Source organism: Podarcis cretensis, assembly GCF_951804945.1.
Source record: "Podarcis cretensis genome assembly, chromosome: 8".
NCBI classification, from domain to species: Eukaryota; Metazoa; Chordata; class Lepidosauria; order Squamata; family Lacertidae; genus Podarcis; species Podarcis cretensis.
The window spans coordinates 21,711,358-21,723,377 of record NC_137177.1 but is presented as its reverse complement, the minus strand read 5'-3'; the positions used below and the strand labels follow the sequence as shown (position 1 = coordinate 21,723,377).

The 12,020-nt window shown below is 42.1% G+C and overlaps 1 protein-coding gene across 1 annotated transcript; it reads left to right on the top strand.

The window, feature by feature from the left end:
* Positions 1–3,611: 3,611 nt before the first annotated feature.
* Positions 3,612–11,446, top strand: LOC307223414 (trypsin-like; the record flags this gene model as incomplete). Its single annotated transcript, XM_079989382.1, has 6 exons — positions 3,612–3,671; positions 4,607–4,688; positions 5,570–5,726; positions 7,303–7,556; positions 9,552–9,688; positions 11,238–11,446. 6 exons carry the CDS (start codon positions 3,612–3,614, stop codon positions 11,412–11,414), a joined length of 867 nt encoding a protein of 288 aa, XP_079845508.1. The 3' UTR covers positions 11,415–11,446.
* Positions 11,447–12,020: the final 574 nt, after the last annotated feature.

The window sequence follows — 12,020 nt, the reverse complement described above, 5'->3', positions numbered from 1 at the left end:
TTTTAAGGGCAATTGTTAAGGAGGTGCCTTAAAATACATAACATAACACACACAAAAAAATTAGAGTCTGGTGTGATTATTGATTACACAAATAATGAAGTATATGGTAAAACTACCTATAGTTTACAGTACAGTCTGGCATGTATTAAATACATGTTTACTCCCACCTCCCCCACTTCCTATCAATTCTATCTGCTGCTGATACAAAATACTTTTTACTTTGATCATCAGTCTATGCAATAGACATTAGAATACATCATTTCATATCTGTAATAACTTTGGTATATACACTTTGACAAACTTATGTTGATATGTTCAGAAATGTTTATCTGACATCCTAATGCCTCAACAAACAAAACTGATTTGTAAAAATGTTACATGGGGGGGAAATACGAGAGAGACATTGCACACACTTTGTAAATCAAGAAAATCTTTAATAAAAAGAAAGAATTTTTTATCTGAGTGGTTATTGTTTTATTTTTAATTTTATGTAATTATTGCTATAATAATAATAATAATAATAATAATAATAGAATTTATATACCGCCCTATACCTGGAGGTCTCAGGGCGGTTCACATAAAAAGATCACAGTATACAAAATAAAAATAAAAGCAAAATCCCCCGCAAAATAATATCCCCCGCAAAAGAGCCACATTTTTAAAGGGTATGGGATGTTGATCAGGTCAACTAAAGGCCTGGTTAAAAAGGAACCTTTTTGCCTGGCACCTAAAGGTGTATAATGAAGGTGCAGGTGAACTTCCCTGGGGAGGGCATTGCACAGACAGGGAGCCACTACAGAGAAGGCCTCTTCTTGTGTTGCCACCCTGCAGACCTCTCGATAACGTCTCAATACAACCTTGTTAAACAGTTTAAAGATGAAAATGAATAAAAACTACATTACAAAACAAAAACAAAAAGGCCATATTTGGCAGGAATCAGGTTTGCATGACAGCACCAAATGAAATTTAACTGGGAATTGCAGGTGTGAAGAGTGCTAACGTGCTCAGCATCTGCTTGTGAGCTTCCCATAGAAACCTATATATGGAAACCTGTGAAAACAGTGCTGGACTACATGGGATTATGTTATAATTGTGCAGGGTGATTTAACTATGGAATTCGCAACCACAAGAAGTAGTGATGGCTACCAACATAGATTGCTTTAAAAGACAATTAGGCTATGCGTGGCTGCTAGCTACAATGGACATGTTTGGCTCATCAGTCAGAGGCAGTATGAATACCAGTTGTTGAGATTCACAAGTAAAGAAAGTGCTATTGGCCCTGATTCAACAGGTTCTTACTATGTTCTTACGTGATTGAATCCCACCTGCAAAACAGCAACGTTCTGGAACTGCCATTTCTCACCTCCAGCAAAGTGTCTAATCCATTCTTCAAAACTAGTGGCACCGCAAGTGCTAGGGAGAGAATACATTGTGTAAGTCCAAAGAGAAAGATGAAGTCTTAGAGCAGTGAACAGAGGGTCCAGTTCATTTCTCTGTCAATTATTTACTAAAGTTGTGGTAGGAGGAATAAAATTGTACATCCCCTGTCCTTACTACCTCATTATCATGGAGCGAGTTCTAGGCACAGTGCTGCTTCTGGCTTCTATAGGTAAGAGAGTTGTTTCTGGCACAGGTGCAGGTACCTGTGCTTACGGGCAGTGAGCTAACCATTCATATATCATTCCTATATGGGTGAAGCTTAAGGTGTTTTGTTTTTATGTTGCAATAAGTGCTGCTTGACTGATTGCCATACAATGTTAATTTAATTTGGCAAGGCATCATGACTTCCTAACAAAATTACTTTCTTTTATTTGAATGGGTTCCCATCCTTTCCAAAGTGATGTATGATCTTAAAAAAAAAATGTGCAACTTTCCAATACATCTCTTGTATTGGCATAATAAAAAAGTCACAAATCTGTATAAAATGTGCATGTGCATAGATAGATAGATAGATAGATAGATAGATAGATAGATAAATTTGAGTCTTTGGCAATCACTCGTAGCCGAATAAGATTGTTTTCCATAAACATGCTTTTAACAATGAGTCTGTAAGTGACTGTGGAGACCAATTCTGGAACCACACGTCTTTCCACAGTGGGGACATTGGTTTCCGGGCGGGAGTTGATCACGGTGTGGATTTGCCAAGCGTGCCTTCCTCTAAACACAATTCTCCCTTGCATATATATGTGTGTGCAAATGTAGTGGAGAAGATTTTGAGCAGGTGATCTGTGTGCCCGCTGAGTCTGTTGTTCAGGTGCTGAGGTTGAGCAACTTTGAGGTATCCTCCCTTCCTGGGGTTCTTTATATTGAAACCACACTTAGATGGAAAGCTCTTCATACACCTCTGCATGTTGCTGGATGGCATCACAACTACCGGCAAGAGAAGATGTGAGTTGTAGTTTATGGAGTCAGAGAATTCCATCAGAAATGAAAATAGGAAAAGCTGCTGCATTTCACATAGTTGCCAGAGATCTGGAACAGAAACCATGCAAATAGGGGTGGTATTTGTTATCTTTATATTAGTCTGCAAAATGTTACAGAAGCAACTACATTATTTCCTGCATTGTTTTTGTCATTTCCCTTCCATTGAAATGTATTGAAATTGATTACATAATTAATGATACAACTATGTTCGTCTCAACTATAGTAGACAGATTAACAGTTTCAGAGGAAGCCAAACTACAGTCGTACCTTGGTACTCAAATGCCTTAGTTCCCAAACGCTGAAAACCCAGAAATAAGTGTTCTGGTTTTCAAACGTTTTTCAGAAGCTGAATGTTCGATGTGGCTGTCGGCTACTGTTTCTAGGGCACCTGCACCAATCAGAAGCTGCACCTTGGTTTTCGAACATTTCGGAAGTAAAATGGACTTTCGGATCAGATTAAGTTTGGTGTTTTTGTTTTTCCTATTTATTTCACATTTTTGTTTTTGAGGCTTTTTCGGTTAATTTGTTTTTGTGACTGTGTGGAACCCAGTTCAGCTACTGATTGATTGATTGATTGATTGTGTGACTGCAGAAATGGATAAAAGCCCCCCATCCAAACAATGACTATCATCAGTGCAGGTAAGGCAAAAAAATAATTTTAATTTTTATCATCTACAATACTGTCTTATTTATTTTATAGTACAGTACATTGATTATTGCTTTCATTTTATGGATCAGTGGTCTCATTAGATAGTAAAATTCATGTTGAATTGCTGTTTTAGGGGTTGTTTTTAAAAGTCTGGAATGGATTAATCAGTTTTGCATTACTTTATATGGGAAAGCGCGCCTTGGTTTTGGAACAGACTTCTGGAACGGATTAAGTTTTAGAACCAAAGTACCATTGTACATCAGAATGGAAACAATGCTGATTCTCAGGAACAAAGGAAGCCCGTGAAGGCATAAACTTATCTCCACTGAAAAGCACTGTTTTATAAGGTTTGCCTGTGAAGGCTGAATGACAATGATGTCTGTTTTATGTGGGCAGGTCATCCCTTGGTGCTACAGCCACCAGGGGATGAGATGTATTTGCAAACTTGCTCAGATGGATTCAAGCTCCTTCTTTGGTGAGTCTCCAAAGGGAAGATGTTCCAGAACTGGAGATTGCCTCTCTACAAATCCTTGCAAGGATGCAGACTTTCACTTACCAAATTAGGGATCAGGAAAGGATGGAAGCAGGCAGGAAGAAAGTGAGCCATTGGGATCTACTGCTTGGAGTGGAGCTCTAGGACCAGGGAGACCTGGGCTCAAATCTCTGCTTGCCATGAAGCTCACCAGATGGTCCCAAGCCACTCATTCTAACTCACCTGTTGTGAAGATGAACTGGGGTAAACCCCAGCACATGTGCTGCCCTGAACACCTTGGAGGAAGAGTGAACTAAACATGTGTTAAATAAACTTGAAATAAGAAGCCAGTTCAGAAGCTGGAGTTCCAAGTGAATAGCAGCCAACGCCTTGGGATCCATCTCAGAACAGCCCTGAAAAGGTCTGTTTATGTTAGATCATGGTACAAAAAGTCACTGCCAGAATCATGTATTATATGCTTACCGCTTTATTATTACACTTCATGAAGTGGATTAAAGTAAATGAAAGCTTTTGCCGTGATAAATTTGTGAATCTTTAGGTTTGTGAGTCACAAGACTCTTTATTGTTTTTGCTACATTGGATAGGTAATAGAGCATAATAATAATAATAATAATAATAATAATAATTCTCATGTTTCAAATATATATCTCAATGCATTGTTCAAAATATTATAAAAACAACTAAAAAAAATGTAAAGAAAACACAAATGTAACAGGATGAGTACCAATCAAGGAGGAATGGCACTTTAAGTTATTGGAATATGCGGAGCTGGCGGGTCAGTAAGAGAACAAGAAGATCAAGGATACAAAAAGGACTGGAAAATGTTTGCAATTTTAAAAATCTATATAAACTCGTGAACAGATTAGCAGGACTTGAATAAATTCAGCAGTATAAGAGGAAGTAGGAGATAATTAGTAAGAAGAGTAGAACTCATAGCTGTCAAAGTTTCCCTTTTTTAAAGGGAAATTCCCTCATTCCAAATAGGATTCCTCGCAAGAAAAGGGAAAAGTTGATAGCTATGGTAGAACTTGGTAACTTAGAATACATGGAAGAGAAGGAAAATAACGGATACTAGAGAAGGAGAGGAAGAGAAGTCCTTAGGTGTTTTGTGTGGTGTCTTTGGTTTGTTGTGGTTTTGTTTTCAATTTTTATTCATTTATTTTCTACTTATTCTTTTTGAACTGTATGTGAGAACACAAATAAAAATTACTTTCAAAAACAAACAAACCAGGATATGGATTTTAAAATCCTATGTTGGACAATAAAACAGTTATGTTAGACTAAAATAACTACGTACAGTGGTACCTCAGGTTACATACGCTTCAGGTTACATATGCTTCAGCTTACAGACTCCGCTAACCCAGAAATATTACCTCAGGTTAAGAACTTTGCTTCAGGATGAGAACAGAAATCGTGCAGCGGTTGCACAGTGGCAGCAGGAGGCCCCATTAGCTAAAGTGGTACCTCAGGTTAAGAACAGTTTCAGGTTAAGTACAGACCTCCAGAACGAATTAAGTACTTAGCCCGAGGTACCACTGTATCTGCTTGATGTTGATCAGAACATTTTACAAGGGACTTTAAGAGGAAGGAAGAAATGAGCAAGCCAGTAGGACTGAAAAATCGCTATCTGAACAGAAGGATACACATAGGGTTCTACTTTTAGTTTCAGTCAAGCCTGGCAAATGCAAGAGCCTTTAATGTACCTTGCACACAACACATTCATGTAGATGTTGCAGCCTGAGTGAAAGCACACCATGTTGAGGAACCATAAGATTTCCAAGCTTTGTATAACTTACTGTTCTCAACAGTACAGGACATTCACGCCCACACTTGAGCCCTCATCTTATTCCAGTAATCATTATTATCTGCAGGATCCCATCGGCATGGGGGTGGGTACTTCACCTGCATTTCTGGGAAACAGCTTCCCATCTAATGAAGCGCACTCTTACTGGAAGCCTCCCATGTCAGCAAATGTGTAACATATGATGGTATTTGTGCCACAGTGTCAGCACAGACCGGTGAGCGTATTATCGGCGGATCCGAATGTTGGCCGCACTCTCAGCCCTGGCAAGTATTTGTCTTTGGCAGTCAACTCACTCGATGTGGTGGAGCCTTGATCAATGAGCACTGGGTGCTTACAGCTGGACACTGTCTGCAAAGGCAAGTTTGTGAGGTCATAGGGAGGAAGCGGTGGGTGAGAGGGCGGGTAATGTCTCCAGAGTAGGGGAGTGGGTGGTGCTGTGGTCTAAACCACTGAGCCTCTTGGGCTTGCCAATCGGAAAGTCGCTGGTTCAAATCCATGCAACGGTCGTGAGCTCCCATTGCTCTGTCCCATCTCCTGCCAACCTAGCAGTTCAAAAGCACACCAGTGCAAGTATGTAAGTAGGTACCATTGTGGTGGGAAGGTAAATGGCATTTCCGTGTGCTCTGGTTTCCGTCACGGTGTCCCGTTGCACCAGAAGCAGTTTAGTCATGCTGGCCACATGACTTGGAAAGCTGTCCATGAACAAACGCCGGTTCCCTCAGCCTGAAAAGTGAGATGAGCACTGCAACCCCATAGTCGCCTTTGACTGGACTTAACCGTCCAGGGGTCCTTTACCTTTACCTTTTTTTTAACCTTTAATCTCTCCAGACATTTACAAAACAATCTAGAATGGATCGCTTTTCTTCTTCGTCATTTTTTAATTGCCTGAGATTCTGCTGCTACACTGGGTGAAGAAGTCCCAGCCCAGAGGCAGTCAGACAGCAGTGAGCTGGTCCTCAGCAGCCATTTCTTACATTTTGAATTCTTTACGAGTTTATATGCAGGTGGTGCTGTGGGTTAAACCACAGAGCCTAGGACTTGCTGATCAGAAGGTTGGCAGTTCGAATCCCTGTGACAGGGTGAGCTCCCGTTGCTTGGTCCCTGCTCCTGCCCACCTAGCAGATTGAAACCAAGTCAAAGTGCAAGTAGATAATTAGGTACCGCTCCAGCGGGAAGGTAAACCGCATTTCCGTGTGCTGCTCTGGTTCGCCAGTGTTAAGTTGTGGGTTGACATAGCAGACGACACAGCGATTTCTCCAAGTAGCTCTTTATTCTTGTAAGCTGGAATAGAACTGCCTGCAAACAGCTCAGCCGGCCTGCTTTTATAGGCAGCCGGCTGTCAACATTGTAGCAACAACAGCCCCGAGTTCCCACCTAAAATAACTGACGTGGACCTGAGGGAAAACTATCTACAGACCTGAGTGAAAACTATCTACAGTATCCCCCTGCTGGCCCAGGGTGAAACTTCACTACATAACAGCCAGAAGTGGCTTAGTCATGCTGGCCACATGAGCCGGAAGCTGTATGCCGGCTCCCTCGGCCAGTAAAATGAGATGAGCACCGCAACCCCAGAGTCGGCCACGACTGGACCTCATGGTCAGGGGTCCCTTTACCTTTACTGAATTGTATTAATCATTTGTTGAATTTGTTTTTGCCTTCGTTATATATTTTGGATGTGATTATACCGACTGAAATGATCTACTCATTTTCAGTACCATAGCTATTATTGAGACTTGTTTTGAGCTCAGCATTGTTGCTGGAAAAGCGGGATATAAGAACTATTAAATCATATCAAATCTGGGCCACAAACCCTGTCCTAGTCAAGCAAAGAACCGAGGCCAAGAATAGCATGGAAATGGTTTGGTATAAGAAGGGCTGTGCCATACAATAGTTCTGAACACCTCTGTGTCTTCGCTATTGTCTCCCTTGCAGAAATCTAATGGTTCATCTTGGGGAGCATGATTTGTATAAGCAAGATGTTGGGGAACAGTCTTCCAAAGCAATCAGAGCCATCCGCCACCCTAAGTTTGAACCCCGAACAATGAAAAACGATGTCATGCTTCTGAAGCTATCCCTCCCTGCAGTCCTGGGAGATACCATTAAGACCATCCCTTTTGCTAAGGAATGCGCACCCACTGGGACAAAGTGTGTGGTGTCTGGCTGGGGCACTACTACTTTCCCCGAAGGTAAGAGGAAAGGCCAGAGGGTCAAGGTTCCATGTGCAATGACCACTTTTGGGATAAGCTGCAAGAAGTTTAGCTTGCAACGTCCATCAACAGGCAAGGGTTTCACAAGACCTCCTGCAAACCAAGGCTAGATTCAGGTACTTGAGGGGCCTGGTGCAGTTCCTACAAAGGAAAGCATGAAATAAGGTGATGTAAATGATGTAAGCTTTTGCAGACTACCTTAACCGAAACCAAAAACACCTAAATCCTGAGCACCTGCAGTTTCACAACCCTGAGCAAACTATTAAAAAAAGGGGGGGCGGGGCATAAGCTTGAGAAACAAAAAGACAGTACAGTGGTACCTCAAGTTAAGTACTTAATTCGTTCCGGAGGTCTGTTCTTAACCTGAAACTGTTCTTAACCTGAAGCACCACTTTAGCTAATGGGGCCTCCCACTGCCGCTGCGCCGCCGGAGCATGATTTCTGTTCTCATCCTGAAGCAAAGTTCTTAACCCGAGGTAATATTTCTGGGTTAGCAGAGTCTGTACCCTGAAGCGTATGTAACCTGAAGCGTATATAGCCCGAGGTACCACTGTAACAATTAACTGCACCGCTATTCAAAATCCAGTTAAAATGATCCAGTTTAACTAAGTCAACAAAATGGATGAACTTGATTCAGCATTTTGAAGTCTGATAGACCTTTACACTCCAATGCCCCCTTGCCTCTTAGCAAGGTAATCCCAATGGCTCCCAGTACTGCCTACTTTAGGAACCACTAGATTAGGTGATTTATGGGCCTAAGTATAAGGGCAGCTGCCTCTGTCCATACTGTGTTTCCAGTTGTGGGATGGGGAATTGCATCTACTAGCCAGTAGTCCATTAAGGTGAATGAAAGTAGTGGATTCTCCTTCCTTGAAGGCTTTTAAGCAGAGTTTGGATGGCCATCTGTCATGGATGCTTTAGCTGAGATTCTTACATTGCAAAGAGTTGGAGAAGATGGCCCGCAGGGTCCCTTCCAACTCTACAGTTCTATGATCCTATGAGTGGGGCATCTCATTCTGCTCCAAGCAAGCTGTTATGTACTGAGTCGAATAGGATCCAAACTGCAGCAGTCTGATTGGTCCTAGAACAATAGGATTCAGAATGCAGCAGTCTGATTGGTCCTAGAACAATGCAGCAGTATGATTGGTTGGCAGGAACCTCCCAATCATGCTCCAGATAGAAGTGAATCCACAACCTGATTGGCTTACAGTAGAATTCCGGAATTAGCCAATCATGTGCAGCCCATTGTGTAAATAATGTATATAAAGCAGATACTTTGAGGGGACTTTCATTCATTCCTCCTCACCACTATGAGCTGAATAAAGAGCATGAAATCACAAGCCCTCACCTACCTCTTGCCTTACTGAAGGAGCGTCTCCACCCCCATCGTTCTACCCGGACGCTGAGGTCCAGTGCCGAGGGCCTTCTGGCAGTTCCCTCACTGCGAGAAGCTAAGTTACAGGGAACCAGGCAGAGGGCCTTCTCGGTAGTGGCGCCCTCCCTGTGGAACGCCCTCCCACCAGATGTCAAAGAGAACAACAGCTACCAGACTTTTAGAAGACATCTGAAGGCAGCCCTGTTTAGGGAAGCTTTTAATGTTTGATGTATTACAGTACTTTAATATTTTTTTGGAAGCCGCCCAGAGGGGCTGGGGAAGCCCAGCCAGATGGGCGGGGTATACATAATTATTATTATTATTATTATTATAAATAAATTATTATTACTTACGACGAATCCTGGGGTGGCCCTGGCTGTTGGCTTTCTCCTCTGAGTCTCAGTGTTGCCCCTTGCAGAACTCAATAGAGAGGAATATGGGGGCAAAGTTGGTCTTCCTGCCTTCCACCTTACGGTTGCAATGGACACCAACCACCACAGCTTCTGGCATTTGTGAGGGAGGAACCTGAAGCTAAAATAGTTAAGCAGCAACTCCCAAACAGCCAGTGTCGCACACTGACCCAAGCATTCATTTTGCAGTAAATTATGCCAATGTCCTGCAATGTTTGGACACAGAGATCCTGTCAAAATACATATGCAAGTCTAGGTACGGAAGCTACTTTGCAGACAACGAGATTTGCTCAGGAAAAATGGAAGGAGGCAAAGACTCGTGCCAGGTGAGCAACAAACACTTGGTGACTATGGGTCAGAGGCACAGTGCATTGTAGGACAATCCAACTTTCCTGTGATTTAGCCTGCAATCTGAACTACGCCATTCATATATAACTTATACACCACATAAAATAACAAAAAAAAAAAAGCAAGTCACACAAATTGCAACAATAAAGGCACAAGAAAAAAGTCAGCCCATAGTATCAGGATGCAAGAATCCTGGAAACATCATTCATGTCTACTCAGAAGTCGGGACTATTTAATTTAGTGCAGCATATTCCCAGGTAAATGGGGCTAGGATTGTAGTCCAAGTCCAACTTTGTTCAGTGGAACTTCTGAGTAGAGATGGAATAGAATCATAGAATCATTTGATTCAGTTCACGTCTAAATATGAACCTGCCTAATATACATTCTGAAACAATACTTGATTTGAAACACACAATTCCTCTGATATTTGCACTTCTCAGAGTTTTGCAATGCAGTTCTCCAGCTATGGAATATGTACAAAAATGCATATACTTGGATAAAGTGTGTGTAATGATGCATGTATTAGGGAAAAGAGCATACACAAATGCATTATTTTAGGGGAAATTGCTTTGCAAAAATACTAAGCAAAATCCCATGTAAAAATATGTATAATAGAAGTTTGCATTAAAAGGCTGATGAATTTTCATGAGTTAAAAAAAACAACCCCACCCCAAACTGATGTGGAAATGTAGAAAACTGAACTTGCAGACTGGGAAATGAGAAACCAAAACTGACAGAGTCACATATCCCTACTTATGAGTAGACATGGTTAGGATTTCTCCAATGTCAGTAGCAAGCAGACTTCTATTTTTATTTTATTTTTCCTTCTTATTACTTGAGATCCATCAGTAGAAGGGAAACAAATATTTACAATAAAAGAATTTTGAGCCCAGGAATTTGTTTATAAAGTACCAAAACTAGACTGAGCTCATAGTTCTTCCATACAGAAATATATTTCTGAATATCCCATTCTCCCCTTTCAGCAGTACATTTTTAGGGTTGTTTTGTTGCCACCATTGTTGGGAGTAAGAAATCCTTGCCAATCTACTTCAGATCATCCAGCGATCTACCAGCAGTCTACCAGTCTAACTTCTGCCTACTCCTTGTCTAAATCTTCCTAATTTAGAAAAAGAAAAGAAAAGAAAAAGGAAGTGAGCAGAAACAGAAGGGTATTAAGATATTGGTGGGGCATGGGGGGAGAGACACCAAACTACCCAAGGAAGCAAGTATTAAGCAAGAAGAGCCATAAATCTACAGAAAGCCATACCTGCTTCAATATGAAACCCCCTATTTCTGTACCTTTTAGATTCAATGTTCCGCTTGAGCAGGGATGTGGAATCTATAGCCCTCCAGATTTTGCTAGATGAAAGCTCTCATCATCCCCGACCACTGGCCATGCTGCCTGGGGCTGATGAAAGTTGGAGAATCTCCGGAGGACCACAGATCCCAGCCCCTGAACTAGAGAAGTCTCACCACACCAGAGACTTCTCCTGCTCTCTGACCCCCTTCCTCTTGTTGAATTTACAGGGAGATTCTGGGAGCCCCTTGATTTGCAATGGGGTCCTTCACGGTTTGGTGTCATCGGGAGCTGTGAAGTGTGCATCCAAGAAAAACCCTGCTGTTTTCATGGAGATCTGCAAATTTTGGAAATGGATCGAGGAAACCATGGCTGAAAATGACACAAAAGCACCAGCCCAGGGCTGATATCCCTCAATAAAAAGCCTGGCGCGAATGCATTATTGCCTTTGCTTCTCAATACCATTTTTCTCATGCAGAGCGCAGAAATGGGAGCATTTCCAACAGTTGCAACCTATACCCCAGCTCTCCTCTGGGAGAGGAGCTCCTCCTCCGTTAGTAGAGCGTGAGACTCTTAATCAGAGAGTCAAAAAATTCATGCATTGCAAGGGTTGGCCTAGATGACCCATGCGGTCCCTTCCAACTTCACAGTTATATGAAAAGTTGATAGCAGTTTCCGATCAGCAATAACGTACAAAGAGCCTGCAAAGAGCCAGGCCAATGGGCTCATCTAGTGCAGCATTCTGTTCTCACACTAGCCGACCAGATGCCTGTGGGAAGCCCATATGCAGAACCTGATCGCAACAGCACAATTCTCCCCACTTGCGATTTTCAGTGGCTGGCATTCAAAAGCACACTGCTTCCCACTGTGGATGTGGAACGTAGCTGACATGGCACGGCTGTCTGTAAACCTTCCCTGACGACCACTTATTGAATAAGCTGCAGGCAGTTTAGCTTGTTTGGCAACAAGCAAGGATTTCACAAGATCTCCTTAGGACCAGCCAAGGTCTATCA